The sequence below is a fragment of the Mustelus asterias genome, chromosome 26, assembly GCF_964213995.1.
Source record: "Mustelus asterias chromosome 26, sMusAst1.hap1.1, whole genome shotgun sequence".
In the NCBI taxonomy this organism is placed as follows: Eukaryota; Metazoa; Chordata; class Chondrichthyes; order Carcharhiniformes; family Triakidae; genus Mustelus; species Mustelus asterias.
In genome coordinates this window covers 45,186,570-45,211,849 of record NC_135826.1, presented here as the reverse complement: position 1 = coordinate 45,211,849, position 25,280 = coordinate 45,186,570, and the positions used below count along the sequence as shown (strand labels likewise).

The following is a 25,280-nucleotide window of genomic DNA, read 5'->3' as shown; positions in this document are numbered from 1 at the left end:
CATTGATTTGATTTGATTTATTATTGTCACATGTACTAGCATACAGTGAAAAGTATTGTTTCTTGCGCGCTATACAGACAAAGCATACCATTCGTAGAGAAGGAAAGGAGAGGGTGTGGAATGTAGTGTTACAGTCATAGAATTCTTACAGTGCAGAAAGAGGCCATTTGGCCCATCAAGCCTGCACCAACAACTGTCCCATCCAGGCCCTGTAACCCCACATATTTACCCTGACACTAAGGGGCAATTTAGCATGGCCAGTCCACCTAACCTGCATATCTTTGGACGGTGGGAGGAAACTGGAGCACCTGGAGGAAACCCACGCAGGCACGGGGAGAATGTGCAAACTCCACACAGATAGTCACCTGAGGCCGGAATCGAACCCGGGTCCCTGGCACTGTGAGACAGCAGTGCTAACCACTGTGCCATTGGGCCGCCCATAAAGGAGACCATTCGGTGTATCAAGCCTGCACCAACAGCAAACCCCTCCCAAGGCCCTATCTCCATTACCCCATGCATTTACCTTAGCTAATTCCCCTGACACTAAGGGGCAATTTAGAATGGCTAATCAAGCAAACTCACAGGTCTTTCGGACTGTGGGAGGAAACCGGAGCACCCGGAAGAAACCCACGTAGACATGGGAAGAATGTGCAAATCCACACAGTAACCCAAGGCCGGAATTGAACCCGGGTCCCTGGTGCTGAGAGGCAGCAGTGCTAACCACTGTGTTACCATGTCGAACAAAGCTGGGGTGTAGAGAAAGATCAACTCAGTATACGGTAGGTCCATTCAAAAGTCTGATAGCAGCAGGGAAGAAGCTTTTCTTGAGTCGGTTGGTCCATGCCCTCAGATTTTTGTATCGTTTTCCCAATGGAAGAAGGTGGAAGAGAGAATGTCCGGGGAGTGTGGGGTCCTTGATTATGCTGGTTGCTTTTCCGAGGCAGCGGGAAGTGTAGACAGTGTCAATGGGTGGGAGGCTGGTTTGCCTGATGGACTGGGCTTTGTTCACGACCCTTTGTAGTTTCTCGCGATCTTGGACAGAGCAGGTCATCGTCTTAAAGGTTCATTTTGAACCAAAGTATTTAGCCTTCGAGACTGGACTCCACCCCGTTCTCCAACCCCACACTCTTGTCCATCCCAATGGCATCACGGCCCCGAGAGCAATTTAAACCTGAGTCTTTATTGGTCTTTGTGTTCGGGAAGCCCTCACCTGATTAATCTTCGGAGCGGTCGTGTTAGTTTTCCTTTGAGTCATTAGTGGGCACGATGAGAGTTTCAGTCGCAGGTGGTGAAATGACGATGCACCTTTTTAAAGGTCACCAGTGGCAGTAAACCTGGGCCACGTTCTGTGATAGTCTGGAACCTTTAACTTTGAGCCTCTGTGTTCTGTGCGGAGTGTGCTGGGTGAGTGAGCTCTGGCAACACTGACCCCTTGGCAACATTTCGGCCGGTGGGGGGTGGGGGGGGGGGGGGGGGGGCGGTGGCGGTTTAGTCTTTCCCAGTTTGCGACCAGCCGGGTGCGCTGACCTCTCCAGCCTAAGATGTGATCAGTACCTTTCTTCAATGTGGATTGGCCATGTCTGAATGGGCCTATCAATCCCATGTAGGCAGTAACCACAATTACCCGGCAAGTAAATCACACAAAGTGCAAAAGATAAGGCTGAAACATTCGCAGCAATCTTCAGCCAAAGTGCCGAGTGGATGACCCATCTCGGCCTCCTCCAGTAGTCCCCAGCATCTCAGATGCCAGTCTCCAGCCAATTCGATTCACTCCACGTGATATCAAGAAACGGTTGGAGGCACTGGATACTGCAAAGGCAATGAGCCCTGATAACGTTCCGGCAATAGTACTGAAAGCTTGTGCTCCAGAACTTGCCGCTCCCCTAGCCAAGCTCTCCCAGTACAGTTACAACACTGGCATCTCCCCAACAATGTGGAAAATTGCTCAGGTATGTCCTGTACACAAAAAGCAGGACAAGTCAAACCCGGCCAATTACCGCCCAGTCAGTCTACTCTCGATCATCAGTAAAGTGATGGAAGGGGTCATCGACAGCGCTATCAAGCAGCACCTGCTCAGCAATAACCAGCTCAGTGACGCCCAGTCTGGGTTTCGCCAGGGTCACTCAGCTCCTGACCTCATTACAGCCTTGGTTCAAACATGGACAAAAGAGCTGAATTCCAGAGGTGAGGTGAGAGTGATAGCCCTTGACATCAAGGCCACATTCGACTGAATGTGGCACCAAGGAGCCCTAGCAAAATGGAATCAATGGCTATCAGGGGGCAAACGCTCCACTGGTTCGAGTCATATCTGGCACATAGAAAGATGGTTGTGGTTGTGGAAGGTCAGTTATCTCAACTCCAAGAGGCAGGAGTCCCTCAGGGTAGTGTCCTAGGCCCAGCCATCTTCAGCTGCTTCATCAATGACCTTCCCTCAGAAGGTCAGAAGTGGGGATGTTCGCTGATGATTGCACAATGTTCAGCACCATTCGCGACTCCTCAGTTACTGAAACTGTCCATGTTCAACTGCAACAAGATCTGGACAATATCCAGCCTTGCCAAGTGGCAGTAACATTCGTGCCACACAAATGCCAGGCAATGACCATCTCCAATAAGAGACACTCTAACCACTGTCCCTTGACATTCAGTCAAGGGGCGATAGTTAGAGGGAGTGCCGTACTGTCAGAGGGTCAGTGCTGAGGGAGTGCCGCACTGTCAGAGGGTCAGTACTGAGAGAGTGCCGCACTGTCAGAGGGTCAGTACTGAGGGAGTGCCGCACTGTCAGAGGGTCAGTGCTGAGGGAGTGCCGCACTGTCAGAGGGTCAGTACTGAGAGAGTGCCGCACTGTCAGAGGGTCAGTGCTGAGGGAGTGCCGCACTGTCAGAGGGTCAGTACTGAGAGAGTGCCGCACTGTCAGAGGGTCAGTGCTGAGGGAGTGCTGCGCTGTCAGAGGGTCAGTACTGAGGGAGTGCTGCACTGTCAGAGGGTCAGTACTGAGGGAGTGCCACACTGTCAGAGGGTCAGTACTGAGGGAGTGCCACACTCTCAGAGGAGCAGTACTGAGGGAGTGCTCAGCTGTCAGAGGGTCAGTATGTTGGGAGTGCCACACTGTCAGAAGGTCAGTACGGTGGGAGTGCCGCACTGTTAGAGATGCCCTATCAAGCAAAGCACTGATAGACAGCAACTATTTTGAAGATGAACAGAGAATTTCTCCCCTGGTCAGTATTAATCCCACAGTCAATATCAGAAAACAGTGTATCTGCTCATTCACACATTGCTGTTTGTGGGAGCTTTCTGTGTAAGAATTGGCTGTTGCATTTCTTACAAAGCAGCAGTGACTACACTTCAATATGGAACTGCGATGCTGTATCGAATCATAGAATCCCTATAGTGCAGGAGGCCATTCGGCCCATCGAGTCTGCACCGACCACAATTCCACCCAGGGCCTATCCCCATAACTCCACACATTTACCCTGCTAATCCCCTGACACTAAGGGGCAATTTAGCCTGGCCAATAAACCTAACCCGCACATCTTTGGACTGGGGGGGCGGGGGGGGGGGGGAACCAGTGCTTTGGGACACCCTGAACGCATGGAGGATACAATATCAATGCAGGTGGTATTTTTTCTGACATGTAACAGGCAGATGGAATGTTTAACCTGTCAGTCTGAGATGCTACATTTTACTGAGCGTCACTGGGATAGGAAGGAGGAGGCACCTTATCTCAGATCAGAGTTTCAGTCTACAAGCCAAGAGTTATTAGCAATGCCGTTTCCAGCAGCTGCACTTGTGAAGTGAGTCAGTCTTGTGGTTCTGTTGCTCTATTAGCCAGGTTAGCTGTTTATATTTCAGTCATAACAGTTAACTTGCATCTTTATCACCTGAGCAACTGGGAAAGGAAAATGGTTTCAAGTTTAAGTTTATTTTACTAGTGTCGCAAGTAGGCTGACATTAACACTGCAATGAAGTTACTGTGAAAATCCTCAAGTCGCCACACTCAGGCGCCTGTTCGGGTAACACTGGGGGAGAATTTAGCATGGCCAGTGCACCCTAACCAGCACGTCTTTCGGACTGTGGGAGGAAAATGGAGGAAACCCACGCAGACACAGGGAGAACGTGCAGACTCTGCACAGACAGTGACCCAAGCCGGGAATTGAACCCGGGTCCCTGGTACTGTGAGGCAGCAGTGCTAACCACTGTGCCACCGTGCCGCCCTGGCGGGGTTGGGGAAAGTAAAATGATGTTGGTTTGGTGCAGATTTCTTACAGAACGATTTTGAGAGGTTTGCCTCTTGAACTGAGTCTAGTTCGGATTGTTCTTGGATATTGACATTAATTAAACCAACGTCTCGGCCGCACTTCTCTGGCCATTCAGGCCGATGGGATTTTCCGGGCTGACCTATGGTGCACCCCCGTCATGTGTTTCCTGGTGGGCAACGGGAAACCCCATTAACAACGGTGGAACCAAAAGATCCCACCGCCAGCCAATGGCGGGCCACCCCCACCTCCAGAAGCCTGCGGTGGGTTGAAAAGAATCCCACCCCTAATCCAATAAGCAGCACCACTGACAGTGCGGCACTCCCTCAGGACTGACCCTCTGACAGTGCGACACTCCCTCAGTACTGACCCTCTGACAGTGCGGCACTCCCTCAGTACTGACCCTCTGACAGTGCGGCACTCCCTCAGTACTGACCCTCTGACAGTGCGGCACTCCCTCAGCACTGACCCTCTGACAGTGCGGCACTCCCTCAGCACTGACCCTCTGACAGTGCAGCACTCCCTCAGCACTGACTCTCTGACAGTGCGGCACTCCCTCAGCACCGACTCTCTGACAGTGCGGCACTCCCTCAGCACTGACTCTCTGACAGTGCGGCACTCCCTCAGCACTGACTCTCTGACAGTGCAGCATTCCCTCAGCACTGACCCTCTGACAGTGCGGCACTCCCTCAGCACTGACTCTCTGACAGTGCGGCACTCCCTCAGCACTGACTCTCTGACAGTGCGGCACTCCCTCAGCACTGACTCTCTGACAGTGCGGCACTCCCTCAGTACTGACCCTCTGACAGTGCGGCACTCCCTCAGCACTGACCCTCTGACAGTGCGGCACTCCCTCAGTACTGACCCTCTGACAGTGCGACACTCCCTCAGCACTGACCCTCTGACAGTGCGGCACTCCCTCAGTACTGACCCTCTGACAGTGCAGCACTCCCTCAGCACTGACCCTCTGACAGTGCATCACTGGGTATCAGTTTGATGATGTGCTCAAGGCTCTGGGCTGTGACCAATAAGAGTAGTAAGAAGTCTCACAACACCAGGTTAAAGTCCAACAGGTTTATTTGGTAGCACAAGCCACTAGCTTTCGGAGCGCTGCTCCTTCATCAGGTGAGTGGGAGTTCTGCTCACAAACAGGGCATATAAAGACACAAACTCAATTTACAAAATAATGGTTGGAATGCGAGTCTTTACAGGTAATCAAGTCTTAAAGGTACAGACAATGTGAGGGGAGAGAGGGTTAAGCACAGGTTAAAGAGATGTGTATTGTCTCCAGCCGGGACAGTGAGTGAGATTTTGCAAGCCCAGGCAAGTTGTGGGGGTTACAGATAGTGTGACATGAACCCAAGATCCCGGTTGAGGCAGTCCTCATGAGGATGGCCTCAACCTTGCAATCACTGAGGCCTTGGGGCGAGTGCAGCCGGAAAATCCCACCTGAGGTCAACAGAACTTTGCATGCCCCCCCCCCCCCCCCCCCACCCCCGCCCGCTATGATTCCCGTGGCCAGCAGGACGGGAAGATTCTGCCCCCAGTCTCAGCGATGTAGTTGACTCTTTGCTGCCCTCTGAAAATGGCCCAGCGAGCCACTCAGTTCAAGGGTGATTAGAGATGGGCATCGATTGTTGGCCTTGCCAGAGGCACCCACAATTCACTCCCCCCTTCCCCCAACCACCCCACATTTAAAAATCTCTGCCTGAGTGGAGTTTAGGGTGATCTCAGTCTAACAATTTTGACAGCTTATTGCAATAGCTCCGAGAATGGGACATGGGGAAGCTGACGGAATGTCCAATGCCGCTATCCCTCGCTAGGCAGGATGCCTGAGTTCTCAGTGCGTTTTGTCTCTACATCAATTTCTGGCTTGTTTTGTCAGAGGAAGTAAGTTTGTTGATGATGTTTAATTGGTACAGTTGGCACAAGGCTGTGGGCGGCATGGTGGCACAGTGGTTAGCACTGCTGCCTCACAGCGCCAGGGACTCGGTTTCGATTCCCAGCCTCGGATCACCGTCTGTATGGAGTTTGCACATTCTCCTCGTGTCTGCGTGGGTTTCCTCGGGGTGCTCCCGTTTCCTCCCACAGTCCAAAGATGTGCGGGTTAGGTGGATTGGTCACGCTAAATTGGCCCCTTAGTGTCAGGGGGATTATCAGGGTAAATGTGTGGGGTTACGGGCCTGGGTGGGATTGTGGTTGGTACAGACTTGATAGGCCGTATGGCCTCCTTCAGTACTGTCGGAATTCTATGATTATTGTGTGGAGTTTGCATGGTGGTTAGCACTGCTGCCTCACAGCGCCAGGGATCTGAGTTTGAACCTGACCTCGGGTGACTGTCTGTGTGGAGTTTGCACGTTCTCCCCATGTCTGCGTGGGTTTCCTCCAGGTGCTCCCACAGTCCACGGTTCGATGGATTACGGTAAATGTGTTAGGTTATGGTGATAGGGTGGGGGAGTGGGCCTGGTTAAGACACTCTCTCAGAGAGTCAGTGCAGACTTGATGGGCTGAATGGCCTCCTTCTGCACTTTAGGGATTCTGTGAACATTTCAATTTTAAAACCGCCGCATATATCTTCTGATTCCCACCATCTCTGTAATTTCCTGCAGCCTCATAGCCCACTGGGAACTCTGCAATCCTCCAATTCTTGTCTCTCGTGGTCTTCAACTTCCTTCACTCCATCACAGGCAGCCAAATTCCCCGCCTAATCCTCTCCATCGCTCGCTCTCTTCCTTCAAGAGTCTCCCTAACACTGACCACTTTGACTTAGATTTGGATCATCAGCCTTATTACCCCAATGTGTCTCAGTGTCCAATCTAATCTGTGAAAAGCCTTGGGATTTTTTCCTACATTAAAGGTGCTATGTAAATGCATATAGTTGTTGGTGGTGCAGTGTTGGTCTGTGAACACTGGGTGTCACTGCTGCTCACACAAAACAGATTTGAGTTGCTGGGTAAAATGAGAGGCTCACTCACTGATAGCCTGTTGTATTCAGACAGTGTGCCCCGTTATAAATCTGTAAACCCGTCTCTGAATTCCTGGTGTTTCCAATTGCTGTGATCTCACACCAGCAAAACAGATCACCCATCTAATTAGAAGCAGTTCTGTAGAAAGGTCATTTGGACTCGAAATGTTAACTCTCTGTTTCTCCCCACACACGCTGCCAGACCTGCTGAGCTGATCCAGCATTTTCTGTTTTTATCATCCATTTAATTGACCTTTAGAAACAGAACAAAGAAAAGTACAGTACAGGAACAGGCCCTTCGGCCCTCCAAGCCCGTGCTGATCATGATGCCCTAACTAAACTACAAAATAAAACCTCCTGCCCTTACTCGGTCCGTATCCCTCTATTCCCTCCCTATTCATGCACCCATCCAGATGCCTCTTGAATGTTGCTAATGTGCCTGCTTCCACCACCTCCTCTGGCAGCGCGTTCCAGGCACCCACCGCTCTCTGCGTGAAAAACTTGCCCCGCACATCTCCCTTAAACTTTCCTCCTCTCACCTTGAACCTGTGGCCCCTTGTAATTGACACTTCCACCCTGGGGAAAAGCCTCTGACTATCCACCCTGTCTGTGCCACTCATAATTGTGTAGACCTCTATCAGGTCTCCCCTCAGCCTCCGTCCTTCCAGTGAAAACAATCCTAGTTTATTCAACCTCTCCTCATAGCCAACACCCTCCAGACCAGGCAACATCCTGGTGAACCTTCTTTGTACTTTCTCCAAAGCTTCCACATCCTTTTGATAGTGTAGCAACCAGGACTGCACGCAATGCTCCAAATGCGGCCTAACCATGGTTTTATATAGCGGCAACATGATTTCCCAACTCTTGTACTCAATGCCCCGGCTGATGAAGGCAAGCATGCCATATGCCTTCTTAATCACCTTGGCCATCTGTGTTGCCAGTTTTAGGGAACTGTGGACCTGCACTCCCAGATCCCTCTGTATGTTAATGTTCCTAAGTGTTCTGCCATTTACAATATAATTCACACCTAAATTTGATCCTCAAAATGCATCACCTCTCATTTATCCGGACTAAACTCCATCTGCCATTTCTGTGCCCAAGTCTCCAATCTATCTCTATCCTGTTGTATCCTCTGACAATCCCCGGCACTTTCAGCAACTCCACCAATCTTTGTGGGATCTTGCTGTGTAAAGAATGGATGCTGGGCTTGCCTCACTGGTCTTCCAAGTTGTTGCGTGTGAATTATTTTAAGGAGAAGTGGGAAGGCCTGGAATCAATTCTTCTCCGCTCCTCACATTGAGAACCGTCTGGAACCATCTCGGAATTCCTGTTCCCTCCGCTCCCTCCCTTGTGATGTTTTAAACAAGACTGTAACGGGATCTTGGTCAACTGGGCCAGTGGGCTGAGGAATGGCAGATGGAGTTTAATTCAGATAAATGTGAGGGTGTTGCATTTTGGTAAGACAAACCAGGGCAGGACTTACACAGTTAACCCCAGGCTCCTGGGGAGTGTAGTCGAACAGAGAGACCTGGGGGTGCAGGTACATAGTTCCTTGAAAGTGGCGTCACAGCTGGACAGGGTGGTGAAGGTGTTTGACACACTTGCTTTCATCGGTCAGAGCATTGAGTGCAGGAGTTGGGACGTTGCAACAATACAAGACATTGGTGAGGCCACATTTGGAGTACCGTTTGCAATTCTGGTCTCCCTGCTGTAGGAAGGATGTTATTAAACTGGAAAGGGTGCAGAAAAGATTTACACGGATGTTACCGGGACTGGAAGATTTGAATTATAAAGAGAGGCTGGATAGGCTGGGACTTTTTTCCCCTGGAGCGCAGGAGGATGAGTGGTGACCTTATAGAGGTTTATAAAATCATGAGGGGATCGATAGGGTGAATAGCCAAGGTCTTTTCCCCCAGGGTAGGGGAGTCCAAAACTAGAGGGCACTGGATTAAGATAAGAGGGGAAAGATTTAAAGGGGACCCGAGGGGCAACTTTTTCACACAGAGGGCGGTGCGTGTTTGGAATGAGCTGCCAGAGGGGGTGGGTACAATTACAACATTTAAAAGACATTCGGACAGGTACATGGATGGGAAAGGTTTAGAGGGATACGGGCCCAACACAGGCAAGTGGGACTAGTTCAGTTTAGGAAACCTGGTCGGCATGGACGAGTTGGGCCGAAGGGCCTGTTTCCGTGTCGTATATCTCTATGACTCCAAGTCTGCTTCTTCCACTGCATTTCCAGAGAAAAGAAGGAGTTCCACCCCTCCCCCCCACGCGCCCCCCCCCCCCCCCCCCCCGCCCCCCCACCCGCCGGTTTCCTAGAATCATAGAATCCTACTCTGCGGAGGGAGGCCATTCAGCCCATCAAGTCTGCACCGACCACAATCCCACCCAGGTCCTATTCCTGTCACCCCACATATTTACCCTGCTAATCCCCCTGACGCTAGGGTCAATTTATCATGGCCAATCAACCTCACCCGCACATCTTTGGATCAAGACAACATTCCCCCTGGCCGGGTAACCTTGAACATACCTTGGTCAGAATCTCTGGATAAGAGGCCGATCGTTGAGGACTGAGATGATGAGAGATTTCATCTCAAAAGAGGCTGTGAATCTTTGGAATTCTCTACCCCGCCCCCCCCCACCCCCCGCCCCAAGAGGATTGCGGATGTTCAGTTGAAGGAATGTGTTCAAGACGGATTTTTGGATAGGAAGGGAATTTAGGGATATGGGGAATTAGGAGGACAGATTTTGAGTTTGACTGGAAAAAAAAGAGGCCTACTGTCAAAACTTTCCGCTTTGCACTCGAGTGAGTGAGTGGGAGAGTGCGGGAGGAAACACTTTGACAAGTCTCTCTTCAGCAATATTCAGGATATGGGTATAGTGCAGGAAGGTAGAGTTGACATGAATGTTGAGGAGCGGAGAAGGCCCCGAGGGTCAGACCTCCTGTATCTTATGTATTCATCCGTCAACAGAGGGCAGGCATTGGCCTCTGGAGCTGTTTGTGGAACGCAGGAGTGTGTAAATTTGCAAGTTCCTTCCTCGCTGTAAGAAAACACCATTGCCTCCCCGCACACTGAGATTTTAAATATTTCTTTCATTGGCAGTGCGGTGGCACGGTGGTTAACACCGCTGCCTCACAACTCCAGGGCCCTGGGTTCGATTCCAGCCCTGGGTGACTGTCTGTGTGGAGTTTGCATGTTCTCCCCGTGTCTGCGTGGGTTTCCTCCTACAGTCCCAAGATGTGCAGGTTAAGGGGGATTAGCCATGCTAAATGTGTGAGGGTTCTGATATGGGGCGGAGGGGAGGGCCTGGGTGGGATGCTCTTTCGGGAGAGTCGGTGCAGACTCGATGGGCCGAATGGCCTAAGTGTTCTCCTCTAGGATTGCTGAGGTGGGTGATTGACATGTTTGGGGCTCGATTATTAATTTCATCAGGACAATCTGTCCCAACCCTCTGGGATTGGCTTTGAGACTGCTGGAATTAAAAACTGCAAACCCAGAAGAAATATCATTCAAATATCATTTTTTTTGGAACACTTTTGTTTACTAATTATAATAATATCAGACATAGGACTAAAGGTTTGTTTGATTTCGACAGTGGAGAATTATCCAATCAGGAAAAGAGTGCAGTAATATGCCTTTGAGGAACTGCAGCATGACATCATCAGAAGGGAAGTGTGTCATGTGATCCAATCTTAGTTTCACTTTTGCTTTTGAACAGAGTACATTCACACACATTCACACACACACACTCACTCACTCACACACACAGACACACACACATACACACTCACTCACACACACACACACACACACAGACACACACACGTGCACACATTCACACACACACAGACACACACCCACGTACACACATTCACACACACACTCACTCACACACACATGCACAGACACACACACACATACACACATTCACACACACACTCACTCACACACACATGCACAGACACACACACACATACACACATTCACACACACACTCACTCACACACACATGCACAGACACACACACACATACACACATTCACACACACACACTCACTCACACACACATTCACACACACACCACACACTCACTCACACTCACTCACACACACACACACACACATGCACAGACACACACACACATGCACAGACACACACACACATACACACATTCACACACACACACTCACTCACACACACATTCACACACACACCACACACACTCACTCACACTCACTCACACACACACACACATGCACAGACACACACACGTACACACATTCACACACACACACTCACTCACACACACATGCACAGACACACACACACATACACACATTCACACACACACACACACACTCACTCACACTCACTCACACACACACATGCACAGACACACACACGTACACACATTCACACGCACACACTCACTCACAGGCACACACACTCACTCACACACACTCACTCACACACTCGTACACACGCACTCACACACTCATGCACTCACACACACATTCACACACACCGTACACACACACTCACACACACATAAACATACATTCACACTTACACACACACACGTACACACGCATGTACACACGCACTCACACACACACACTCGCACACACACTCACACACACTACCCAGTGCAGCAGGGGGCAGGGAGCGAGGAGGATCTCCAAGTGGACCTGCTCCTGGGCCAAGCCAGGGAGCTCAAGGTGTCTGCTGGCACTGTCAAGGCCTTCCGTGCCCAATGGGCCCCGTGGGGACTGGGGTGTGTAATCACATTTTTTTTGGATCCTTTTAGCCCCCTTGGAGATTCTATTCACTTTGATACTTTGATACAATTCCTTTAAGGAATTGCTTTTTTAGTTTATCCCGCAGTTCATAGGTTTAGTTTATTTGGTTAACGAAAGGAAGCGCACCCACACACACACACACACACGCATGCATGCATGCACACATGCACACACATGCACACACAGATTCACACACAGACACACATACATGCATATCGCACGCACACGCAGACACTCACACACATTCGGACAGATGCACACACGCACACACCCACACATGCACACACTTATACATGCACATATGCTCACAAGCACGCATACAAACACGCACACACAGACACACACACACAAAGCTCTGCTGCTGATGTTCCCATGTGCCTGGTCTGAATAAATGAACCCACAATGTGTTTACACAATCCCCGATGAGCGATTGGTGTTTCTATCACTATGACAACATGACAATGAGGGTGCTCACTGTCCAATTGGCTTAGAGGAAAGTGGGCACGGTGAGCATGGACACGCAGGGTGATGAACAGCGGGAGTGAGGGGAGTGCGGGGGGAGTGGGGGGAGTGAGGGAGGGGAGTGGGGGGAGTGATGGGAGTGGGGGGAATGAGGGAGAGTGGGAAGAGTGGGGGCAGTGAAGGGAGTGAGGGGAGTGCGGGGGGAGTGAGGGGAGTGGGGGGAGTGAGGGGAGTGCGGGGGGAGTGGGGGGAGTGAGGGGAGTGGGGGGAGTGAGGGGAGTGCGGGAGGAGTGAGGGGAGTGGGGGGAGTGAGGAGAGTGGGGGGAGTGAGGGGAGTGGGGGGAGTGAGGGGAGCGGGGGAAGTGAGGGGAGTGGGGGAGTGAGGGGAGTGGGGGGAGCGGGGGGAGTGAGGGGAGTGAGGGGAGTGGGGGGAGTGAGGGGAGTGAGGGGAGTGGGGGGAGTGAGGGGAGTGAGGGGAGTGGGGGGAGTGAGGGGAGTGGGGGGAGTGAGGGGAGTGAGGGGAGTGAGGGGAGTGAGGAGAGTGCGGGGGGAGTGAGGGGAGTGGGGGGAGTGAGGAGAGTGGGGGGAGTGAGGGGAGTGGGGGGAGTGAGGGGAGTGAGGGGAGTGAGGGGAGTGAGGGGAGTGAGGGGAGTGGGGGGAGTGAGAGGAGTGGGGGGAGTGAGGGGAGTGAGGGGAGTGAGGGGAGTGAGGAGAGTGGGGGGAGTGAGGGGAGTGGGGGGAGTGAGGGGAGTGAGAGGAGTGAGGGGAGTGAGGAGAGTGCGGGGGGAGTGAGGGGAGTGGGGGGAGTGAGGAGAGTGGGGGGAGTGAGGAGAGTGGGGGGAGTGGGGGGAGTGAGGGGAGTGGGGGGAGTGGGGGGAGTGAGGGGAGTGAGGCAGCTGGAAGGAGGAGATCATGTGACATAACCTCCAGAAATACATCCAACCAAAGTTGACAACCTGCTGTGGGAAACGATGAGTTTTATTTTTGGTTACCGATGGCGATGACCCCCTTTGACTCACAGCTGGAACTGGGCAGAGAGGCCCATGGTTTCCTGTGAGATTCTGTTGTGAAGCCGCCCAATCCATGTCACTCTCTCAGGTACAGGATTCCTTTCCGGGAATCATCAAAATTGGTGATTATTTTCTTCCAAAGACGCTATTTTGGTTACTCACTCCTCCCTCAGTCCCTTCATGCTCCGGCCAGGAGGAGTACCTCATAAGCAGAATGTGAACCTGCCCCTGTTTCTTCCTGCTTCCCCCCATCCCCACTACTTCCCCCGATCCCCCCTTTCCTCCCCATGCATGTCCACAATCCCACCCAGGCCCTATCCCCATAACCCATGCGTTTACCCTGAGCTAGTCCCCCTGACACTAACGGGCAAGTTAGCATGGCCAATCCACCTAACCCGCACATCTTTGGACTGTGGGAGGAAACCCACGCAGACACGGGGAGAAAGTGCAGAGTCTGCACAGGCAGTGACCCAAGCCGGGAATTGAACCCGTGTCCCTGGCGCTGTGAGGCAGTAGTGCTAACCACTGTGCCACCGTGCCACCCCGTAGCACCTCAGGATGTTGCAAAACACCTTGCAGCCAACTGATGTGTTGTTGCTCTTGGGCAACAGCCAATCTGTGCACAGGAAGATCCCACAAGCAGCAACGTGACAATGAACAGGGAGTCTGTTTTGGTCAGGGTGGAGGGGGATAAATATTGGACAGGATATGCCAAAGGTAACGTCATAATTTTTCTTCAACATTTGTGCCCTACACATTTTACACCCATTGGCGACGGCTGTTGGGGAGCTTAGTTTAATGCCTGACCCGAAGCTGACACCTCGGATCATCCAGCAGCTTGGACCATTGTTCATGAGGGTGAGCTGTGAGGAGGATTCAGTGTGATTTGAACAGGCTGAGTGTTTGATTTGATTTGATTTGATTTATTATTGTCACATGTATTAACATACAGTGAAAGGTATTGTTTCTTGCGCACTACACAGACAAAGCATACCGTTCATAGAGAAGGAAAGGAGAGAGTGCAGAATGTAGTGTTACAGTCATAGCTAGGGTGGAGAGAAAGATCAGCTTAGTGCGAGATAAGTCCATTCAAAAGTCTGACAGCAGCAGGGAAGAAGCTGTTCTTGAGTCGGTTGGTACGTGACTGCAGACTTTTGTATCTTTTTCCCGACGGAAGAAGGTGGAAGAGAGAATGTCCGGGGTGTGTGGGGTCCTTAATTATGCTGGCTGCTTTGCCGAGGCAGCGGGAAGTGTAGACAAAGTCAATGGATGGGAGGCTGGTTTGAGTGATGGACTGGGCTTCATTCACAATCCTTTATAGTTTCTTGCGGTCTTGGGCAGAGTAGGAGCCATACCAAGCTGTGATACGACCAGAAAGAATGCTTTCTATGGTGCATCTGTAAAAGTTGGTGAGAGTCGTAGCTGACATGCCAAATTTCCTTAGTCTTCTGAGAAAGTAGAATCGTTGATGGGCTTTCTTAACCATAGTGTCGGCATGGAGGGAGCAGGGCAGGTTGTTGGTGATCTGGACACCTAAAAACTTGAAGTTCTCAACCCTTTCTACTTCGTCCCCATTGTTGTAAATAGAGGCATGTTTTCCACTTCGCTCCCTGAAGTCGGTGACTATCTCCTTCGTTTTGTTGACATTGAGGGAGAGGTTATTGTCATCGCACCAGTTCACCAGATTCTCCATCTCATTCCTGTACTCCGTCTCGTCATTGTTTGGGATCCAACCCACTACGATGGTGTCATCAGCAAACTTGAAAATCGAGTTGGAGGGGAATTTTCCACACAGTGTGTGGGCACCTGCATGGCAGATGCAGTATAATGTGGATAAATGTGAGGTTATCCACTTTGGTAGCAATAATAGGAAGGCAGATTATTACTTGAATGGGTGTAAATTGAGAGAGGTGGATACTCAGCGAGACCTTGGTGCCCTCGTGCTGACAGTAAGCGTGCAGGTGCAGCAGGCGGTAAAGAAGGCAAATGGTATGTTGGCCTTCATAGTGACAGGATTTGAGTACAGGGTTAGGGATGTTTTGCTGCAATTATATAGGGTGTTGGTGAGGCCACACCTGGAGTATTGTATGGAGTTTTGGTGTCCTTATCTGAGGAAGGATGTCCTTGCCATAGAGGAAGTACAGCGAAGGTTTACCAGGCTGATTCCTGGGATGGCAGTTCTGTCATATGAGGAGAGACTAGGTCGGTTATTCAGTGGAGTTCAGAAAAGTGAGAGGGAATCTCATAGAAACTTACAAAATTCTAACAGGGTGAGACAGCGAAGTTTCAGGAAGAATGTTCCCAATGGTGAGGGAATCCAGAACTAGGGGGCCTTGTTTGAGGATAAGGGGTAAACCTTTTAGAACTGAGGTGAGGAGAAATTTCTTCACCCAGAGGGTGGCAAACGTGTGGAATTCACTCCCACAGAAAGTAGTTGAGGCCAAAACATTGTTTGATTTCAAGAAGAAATTAGATATAGCTCTCGGGGCTTAGGGGATCAAAGGATATGGGGGGAAGGGGGATCAGGATATTGAATTTGATGATCAGCCATGATCATAATGAATGGTGGAGCAGGCTCGAAGGGCCGAATGGCCTCCTCCTGCTTCTAGTTTCTATGTTTCAAAACTCTGGAGTCTGACTTGAACCCACAATGTTCTGGCTCTGAGTGGCTGAGAGAACGTCCATTGGACGTTGGGCCTTGTTGTGTTAAATCCATTCCTTCTCTGCTCAGCCCCCTGTTCTCATTGGGAAGTGGATTTTGCTGAGTTGTTGTGGCTGCCATGTTAGGGGCTCAGATATCCCAAGGCATTGCTCACTCATAACTGTTCATTAATTTATGGAGAGTTCCCACAGGACAAAGCTGTCCCATTTCACCACTGACCAGCGATATTCATCGAAAAACATCCTGCATTAAGATCACAAACCTGCGAAAGTGCCCAATCCACTAATTTCCCCCGCTGACCCAGAGGTGAGAGTTCAACCAACTGAGCCAAGTAGGCACCTGACATCACAACACCGGGTGTAGCAACCCAGCCACACAGGGTTTGATCTGACTCACAAAACCCGGCAACTTTTAACCTGCCCAGCAGTGACAGGGAACTACTGAATATCGAGACCGTTACTCTGTATCTAACCCCGTGCTGTCCCTGTCCTGGGAGTGTTTGATGGGGACAGTGTAGAGGGAGCTTTACTCTGTATCTAACCCCGTGCTGTACCTGTCCTGGGAGTGTTTGATGGGGACAGTGTAGAGGGAGCTTTACTCTGTATCTAACCCCGTGCTGTACCTGTCCTGGGAGTGTTTGATGGGGGACAGTGTAGAGGGAGCTTTACTCTGTATCTAACCCCGTGCTGTACCTGTCCTGGGAGTGTTTGATGGGGGGACAGTGTAGAGGGAGCTTTACTCTGTATCTAGCCCCGTGCTGTACCTGTCCTGGGAGTGATTGATGGGGACAGTGTAGAGAGAGCTTTACTCTGTATCTAACCCCATGTGGTACCTATCTTGGGAGCGTTTGATGGGGACAGTGTAGAGCAGTGGTTCCCAAACCTTTTTCACTGGGCCGCACTTTCGGAATAAAAATTTGCTCGCGCCACACCAAATTTTTTATTGATAAGAAATACATTCAAAAACAAAAAAAAACAACTCCTAGCAGTGCTTGATTCATAACAGAACACAACTACTTTATAATATGATCATGGGACATCCAGAAAGTATAAAACAATGCTTGTTTAAACCATGTTTAAATGTTTCTTTGATTGTCCTTGAATCTTCCCGCCACACTTGCCATCCTCTCTCACCGCACCAGTGTGGCGCGCCGCACCCTTTGGGAACCAAACAAACAAAGAACAAAGAACAGTACAGCACAGGAAACAGGCCCTTCGGCCCTCCAAGCCTGTGCCACTCCTTGGTCCAACTAGACCAATCGTTTGTATCCCTCCATTCCCAGACTGCTCCTGTCACTATCCAGGTAAGTCTTAAACGATGCCAGCGTGTCTGCCTCCACCACCCTACTTGGCAGCGCATTCCAGGCCCCCACCACTCTCTGTGTAAAAAACATCCCTCTGATATCTGAATTATACCTCGCCCGTCTCACCTTGAGCCCGTGACCCCTCGTGATCGTCACCTCCGACCTGGGAAAAAGCTTCCCACTGTTCACCCTATCTATACCCTTCATAATTTTGTACACCTCTATTAGGTCTCCCTTCATTCTCCGTCTTTCCAGGGAGAACGAGCCCAGTTTACCCAATCTCTCCTCATAGCTAAGACCATCCATACCAGGCAACATCCTGGTAAACCTTCTCTGCACTCTCTCGAAAGCCTCTACGTCTTTCTGGTAGTGCGGCGACCAGAACTGGACGCAGTACTCCAAATGTGGCCTAACCAGCATTCTATACAGCTGCAACATCAGACTCCAGCTTTTATACTCTATACCCCATCCTATAAAGGCAAGCATACCATATGCCTTCTTCAACACCTTCTCCACCTGTGCTGCCACCTTCAAGGATTTGTGGACTTGCACACCTAGGTCCCTCTGTGTTTCTATATTCTTGATGGCTCTGCCATTTATTGTATAACTTCCCCCTACATTAGTTCTTCCAAAATGCATCACTTCGCATTTATCTGGATTAAATTCCATCTGCCATTTCTCTGCCCAATTTTCCAGCCTATCTATATCTTGCTGCATTGTCCGACAATGTTCATCGCTAACGCAAGTCCAGCCATCTTCGTGTCATCCGCAAACTTGCTGATAACACCAGTTACACCTTCTTCCAAATCATTTGTATATATCACAAATAGCAGAGGTCCCAGTACAGAGCCCTGCGGAACACCACTGGTCACAGACCTCCAGCCGGAAAAAGACCACTGGCGTAGAGGGAGCATTACTCTGTATCTAGCCCCGTATCTAGCACTGTGTCTAACCACTGGCGTAGAGGGAGCTTTACTCTGTATCTAACCCCGTGCTGTATCTGTCCTGGGAGTGTTTGATGGGGACAGTGTAGAGGGAGCTTTACTCTGTATCTAACCCCGTGCTGTACCTGTCCTGGGAGTGTTTGATGGGGACAGTGTAGAGGGAGCTTTACTCTGTATCTAACCCCGTGCTGTACCTGTCCTGGGAATGTTTGATGGGGACAGTGTAGAGGGAGCTTTACTCTGTATCTAACCCCGTGCTGTACCTGTCCTGGGAGTGTTTGATGGGGACAGTGTAGAGGGAGCTTTACTCTGTTTCTAACTCCGTGCTGTACCTGTCCTGGGAGTGTCTGATGCTGTTTGCTATCTAAAGTAAGAAGTGTTCCATTTCTAACAGCATCCTCACTTGCCTCGCTTTCTGCAAGACATTTTATCTCTTGGTATCTCTCTGTCTCCTTCTGGCTCTCTCTCTCTCTCTCTTTTTCTATTGTCACTCTCTCCTCTCGGTTTCTCTCTCCCTTCTCTCTTTTCCCTCTGTCCTCTTGGTTTCTCTCTCTCCCTTCTCTCTGTTTTTCTCTCTCTCTTTTCCCTCTATTCTCTCAGTTTCACTCTCTCTCTCTCTCTCTTTCTCTTTTCCCTCTATATTCTTGGTTTCTCTCTTTCTCTTCTCTCTGTTTCCCCTCTATCCTCTCACTTTCCCTCTCTCTCCCCCTTTTCTCTGTTTTGCCCTCCCTCCTGCTTTCTTCGTTTCCCCACTCTCTCTCTCTCCCCCCTGCAGGCAGTCCCTCTGCACTCAGCCGCTAGTTAGCTCGTTTCCATTCTGCACTAACTGAAACCACAGCCGTTCTTTCCCTGAGCTGTGATGCTGGCACAGAGAGTGAGTATGACAACACACTCTTTCCCCACCCTCTCTCAGAGTGTACTGAAGCTGTCAGCAGTGTTTAGATAGCGGTCTCTGCTTTCACTTGATTCTGCCTCCCTCCGTTTGATCCTCAACAGCCGCACAGTTCCTGGGGCTTATTTGAAAATAACTTGTTCGATGGCTGACTCTCCGTTAAATAATTCTTGGCCTTCCTTCTCTAAGTTCTGGATGAAGCGATGGTCATTTAAAAAAGGTACGGTTTTACTCTCTGAACTGCTGAAACTTAGTTTGTTACTTGTGACACATTCTGTCCAAAATATTCTTGTGGTTTGGTTCAGATCTCGTTGCCTGTTTGTCTCAGCTCCTGACTTGTCTCTGACTGAAGGGGTTTAGCAGTTTCTCCTGAACGCTACTTGTCCAGTTCCAGATGCTTTTACCCAGTGAGTTATTGCCAGAAGTGTCCGCTCTCTGGGTTAGGTCCCAGAATCTGAACAGACGGTGTCCTGGCTGGGACATCGGAGTCTGTGTCTGAATCTCTGACTGTCTCGCTCTGAGATCCAGACAAGTTTCTAATGGTGTCAAATAGTGAAGGCTAAAAAAAACACTTCACAAAACTTGTGACAGTCGCTGACAGCTTTTCTTTGCCAGTTTGGGAACCTCCTGATGTTGGCTTCATCTGAAAGTCATTCTGTGGCACTTAATGCGTATTGTAATGTGTACAAGCATGTGATACACTTATACATGTATCTCTGTATGGATATGTGTGTGCATCTGTGTATGTGGCTAGGTGTGTGAGTGTGTGTGCATTCGTACATGCAGCGGTTGTGTGTGTGTCTGTAGGGTCTGTGTGTATATGTGCGTGCGTGTGTGTAGAGGTATATGCATGCGTGCATGTAGGGGATTTGTGTCTGTGTCTGTGTGTGTGTGTGTGTGTGAGTGTGTGAATGTGTGTGGCTGTAGAATTCATGTGTGTGCGTGTAGGGGTTGTGTGTGTCTGTAGGGTTTATGTGTGTAGGGTTTGTGTGCGTGCATGTGTGTAGGGGTTTTGTGTGTGTGCATGCGTGCGTGCATGTAGGGGGAGTCTGTCTGTGTGTGTGTCTGTGTGTGTGTGTGTGTCTGTCAGTGTGTGTGTGTGTCTGTCTGTCTGTGTGTGTGTGTGTGTACAGTTGCTCTGTGCCTGTGTAAGTCTCACATATGCAACCACATATGCAACCACAACAGGATGCAAGCTCATTTCTGGAAAGACTAAACCTTCTTCCAGCTTCTATCTGAGGACAACATCCAACCGTCGATGCACAACCAAGCGTTTACAATCTAAGCGTTAAGCTACTTTGCTTGCTCTTACTTTATTCAGTAAAAAGTCTCACAACACCAGGTTAAAGTCCAACAGGTTTATTTGGTATCATGAGCTCTTGGAGCGCTCCACTCACCCGCTGAAGGTAACTGGAGCACCCGGGATTTCATTGATTTAGCACTTGTCAGGCAATTGGGACTGGCTTAGGAGTTTAAAAAAGGGGCGACATGGACAAGTTGTGCCGAAGGGCCTGTTTCCATGCTATAAACCTCTATAACTCTAGCTCCTAACGATGTGCAGGTTAGGTGGATTGGCCATGGTGAATGTGTGGTGTTACAGGGATTGGGGGGGTGGGGGGGGGGGGCGCGGAAGAGCGCCTGTGTAAGAAATTCCGTCAGAGAGTCGGCGCAGAGCCGATGGGCCGAATGGCCTCTTTTGCATCGTAGGGCTGCCATGAAATATTTACCCCTTAAGCAATATCATTTGCTTCATTGTTTGGGGAATTGGTGGTGGGTGAATTAGCTGTCACAGTTCGCACATTACGAATGAGAACACTTCAAAAGTAAAATCGTCACAGGATGTTCTGAGCTTGTGAAATGTGTGTCGGACTTTTATGTGTTTCCCTCCAGTCATGTTTCTCATGACTGATGTTCCTTGTGGGTGATTCTTGCTGTAAGAAGCGTTAGGGTCGCTGGTCCTCCAGGATTGGCCTGGAATCTCCTGGCATTGAAGAATCAATCTCCGGGACACTGCTGTGTGTGACTCTGGAGAAAAACCATCCAGACCTTAAAAAGGATTGGTTTTTTGATCATTTTCTATGAACATTTCTCTTTCCTAGACTGGAAAATTGGGGGGGGGGGGCGGGGGGGGGGGGGGGGCGGGGGGAGGCTGCTTGGCTGACAGTCCAGCATCACCCAACTGATTGAGAATCTTTTTGCTTTCCAATTGGCGCAGGTAGGCTGTGCGAGATAGGGGTGGATGTGTTGGCCGTAGGGACAAGTCATGCGCTGAAAACTCCAGGAATACCTTTAATGACAGTTCTTGTACATCCCTGTGTGTTCACTGAATCAGAGAAGATAAAAGAAAACTTAGACAGTAAGAGCAAGCAAAGCAGCTTAACGGTTAGATTGTAAACACTTGGCTGTGCATCGACGGTTGGATGTTGTCCTCAGATAGAAGCTGGAAGAAGGTTTAGTCTTTCCAGAAATGAGCTTGCATCCTGTTGTGGTTGCATGTGTGAGACTCACACAGGCACAGAGCAACTGTACACACACACACACACACACACAGACACACACACACAGACACACACACACACACACACACACACACACAGATACACACACACACACACACACACAGATACACACACACACATACACACACACACAGACACACACACAGATACACACACACAGATACACACACACAGATACACACACACACAGATACACACACACAGATACACACACACAGACACACACACACACAGATACACACACACAGATACACACACACAGATACACACACACACAGATACACACACACACACATACACACTCACTCACACACACACATGCTCACAAACATGCTCACACACATGCACACACACACATACTGAGACACACAGACACACAAACTCTACACACACACACATACGCACAAACACACATGCACACAACTTACTCTGAGTGACTCTGTGTGTGAGTGACATTGTGTGAGTGACTCTGTGTGAGTGACACTGTGTGTGAGTGACTCTGTGTGTGAGTTACTCTCTGTGTGAGTGACTCTGTGTGAGTGACTCTGTGTGTGAGTGACTCTGTGTGTGAGTTACTCACTGTGTGAGTGACTCTGTGTGAGTGACTCTGTGTGTGAGTGACTCTGTGTGAGTGACACTGTGTGTGAGTTACTCTCTGTGAGTGACTCTGTGTGTGAGTGACACTGCGTGAGTGACTCTGTGTGAGTGGCTCTGTGTGTGAGTGACACTGAGTGACACTGTGTGTGAGTGACTCTGTGTGTGAGTGACTCTGTGTGAGTGACACTGTGTGTGAGTTACTCTCTGTGAGTGACTCTGTGTGTGAGTGACACTGCGTGAGTGACTCTGTGTGAGTGGCTCTGTGTGTGAGTGACACTGTGAGTGACACTGTGTGTGAGTGACTCTGTGTGTGAGTGACTCTGTGTGAGTGACTCTGTGTGAGTGACTCTGTGTGTGAGTTACTCTGTGTGTGAGTTACTCTCTGTGAGTGACTCTGTGTGTGAGTGACACTGTGAGTGACACTGTGTGTGAGTGACTCTGTGTGTGAGTGACTCTGTGTGTGTGACACTGTGTGTGAGTGACTCTGTGTGTGAGTGACACTGTGTGAGTGACTCTGTGTGTGAGTGACACTGTGTGAGTGACTCTGTGTGTGAGTGACTCTGTGTGAGTGACACTGTGTGTGAGTGACTCTGTGTGTGAGTGACACTGTGTGAGTGACTCTGTGTGAGTGACTCTGTGTGTGAGTGACACTGTGTGAGTGACTCTGTGTGTGAGTGACTCTGTGTGTGAGTGGCTCTGTGTGAGTGACACTGTGTGTGAGTGACACTGTGTGTGAGTGACTCTGACTCTGTGTGTGAGTGACTCTGTGTGAGTGACACTGTGTGTGAGTGACACTGTGTGTGAGTGACTCTGTGAGTGACACTGTGTGTGAGTGACTCTGTGTGTGAGTGACACTGTGTGTGAGTGACACTGTGTGTGAGTGACTCTGTGAGTGACACTGTGTGTGAGTGACTCTGTGAGTGACACTGTGTGTGAGTGACATTGTGTGTGAGTGACTCTGTGAGTGACACTGTGTGTGAGTGACTCTGTGTGAGTGACACTGTGAGTGACACTGTGTGTGAGTGACTCTGTGAGTGACACTGTGTGTGAGTGACTCTGTGAGTGACACTGTGTGTGAGTGACTCTGTGTGAGTGACACTGTGTGTGAGTGACTCTGTGTGAGTGACTCTGTGTGAGTGACCCTGTGTGAGTGACACTCTGTGTGAGTGACTCTGTGTGTGAGTGACTCTGTGTGAGTGACTCTGTGTGAGTGACACTGTGTGTGAGTGACTCTGTGTGAGTGACTCTGTGTGAGTGACACTGTGTGTGAGTGGCTCTGTGTGAGTGGCACTGCTTGTCAGTGACATTCCCTCCTGCGTGTGGAATTAACCCTTTATGGTTAAATGTGTCACTCCCTTTGAGTTGATTTCTGTGTCCTGGTCTATTGCTGATGACTCCGAAGGGGATTGGAGGAGAGTCTCAGCCCCACAGTATGAAGGAACTGAGAGTCACCGCAGGGAATTGAATCATTCTCCGAGAGATTGGAGCTTTCTACATCTGCGTGAATCTTCTGTCATATTCCTGATCTTTGCAGTGTTGGCATTGGAGTAAAAATAACCAGATTGACACCATTGTACCATGGTGTTGTTTCATCACTGAATCCTGACAGAAGTTGCTCACTAAACCAGCGAAGCTCTTCCCCTTTCTGAAGGTCTTGGCTGTTTTTATTATTCATTCATGAGATATGAGGGTGGGATGTGATTCATGAGGTTGTCCTTGTGCAGGAATCTCAAGGAGTTGGTTTGCAGGTGCAGCAGGTAATTAAGAAGGTAAATGGAATTTTGTCCTTCGTTGCTAGAGGGATGGAGTTTAAAAACAGCGAGATTATGTTGCAGCTGTATAAGGTGCTGGTGAGGCCCACACCCGGAGTACTGTGTACTGTTTTGGACCCCTTACTGGATAAAGGATATACTGGCACTGGAGGGGGTGCAGAGGAGATTCACTAGGTTGATTCCGGAGTTGAGAGGGTTGGCTTATGAGGAGAGACTGAGTAGACTGGGGCTATACTCATTGGAATTCAGAAGAATGAGGGGAGATCTTCTAGAAACATATAAGATTATGAAGGGAATAGATAAGATAGAAGCAGGGAAGATGTTTCCACTGGTGGGTGAAACTAGAACTAGGGGGCATGGCTTCAAAATAAGGGGGAGCAGATTTAGGACTGAGTTGAGGAGGAACTTCTTCACACAAAGGGTTGTGAATCTGTGGAATTCCCTGCCCAGTGAAGCAGTTGAGGCTACCTCGTTGAATGTTTTTAAGGCAAGGATAGATACATTTTTGAACAGTAAAGGAATTAAGGGTTGTGGTGAGCGGGCGGGTAAGTGGAGCTGAGTCCACTAAAAGATCAGCCATGATCTTATTGAATGGCGGAGCAGGCTCGAGGGGCCAGATGGCCGACTCCTGCTCCTAGTTCTTATATTCTTATATGGACATCACTGGCAAAGTCAGCAGTTATTGTCCAATCGTGCAATCCGTGTCATTCTAATTTGACTTTTCTGTTTCTAACTGAGTGTCTTGTTATAGACTCAGAGGGCTGTGAAGAGCCAATCACATTAATGTGGCTCTGGACGCACTCGTAGGCCAGACTGGGTATGGACGGCAGATTTCCTTCTCTGGGTATTTGTGACAATCTCATGACTACTAGCTTTATATTCCAGATTTATTAATTCACTGAATTAAAAATCCACCAGTTGTCTCGATGGGATTTGAACTCATGTCACACGGAATATTAGTCTGGGCCTCTGGCTTATTAATCTAGCGACATTAACACTGTGCTATTCTCTCCCACACATTCTGCCTGTCCTTGGGTTTAATTAGAGAATCTGGGCTCTGGTTATTGACCAGTTCTCCGAGTCTGGTGTGTCGACCA

General features: G+C 49.7%; 1 protein-coding gene across 1 annotated transcript in view; it reads left to right on the top strand.

Annotated features, from left to right (window-relative positions):
* The first annotated feature begins 19,272 nt into the window (after positions 1 to 19,272).
* Positions 19,273 to 25,280, top strand: part of LOC144479714 (rho guanine nucleotide exchange factor 18-like) — a 230,273-nt gene continuing 224,265 nt past the window's right edge. Inside the window, exon 1 of the mRNA XM_078198744.1 lies at positions 19,273 to 19,515. Coding sequence (XP_078054870.1) covers positions 19,440 to 19,515 — 76 coding nt within the window. The 5' untranslated portion in view covers positions 19,273 to 19,439. The remainder of the gene's footprint in view (positions 19,516 to 25,280) is intronic.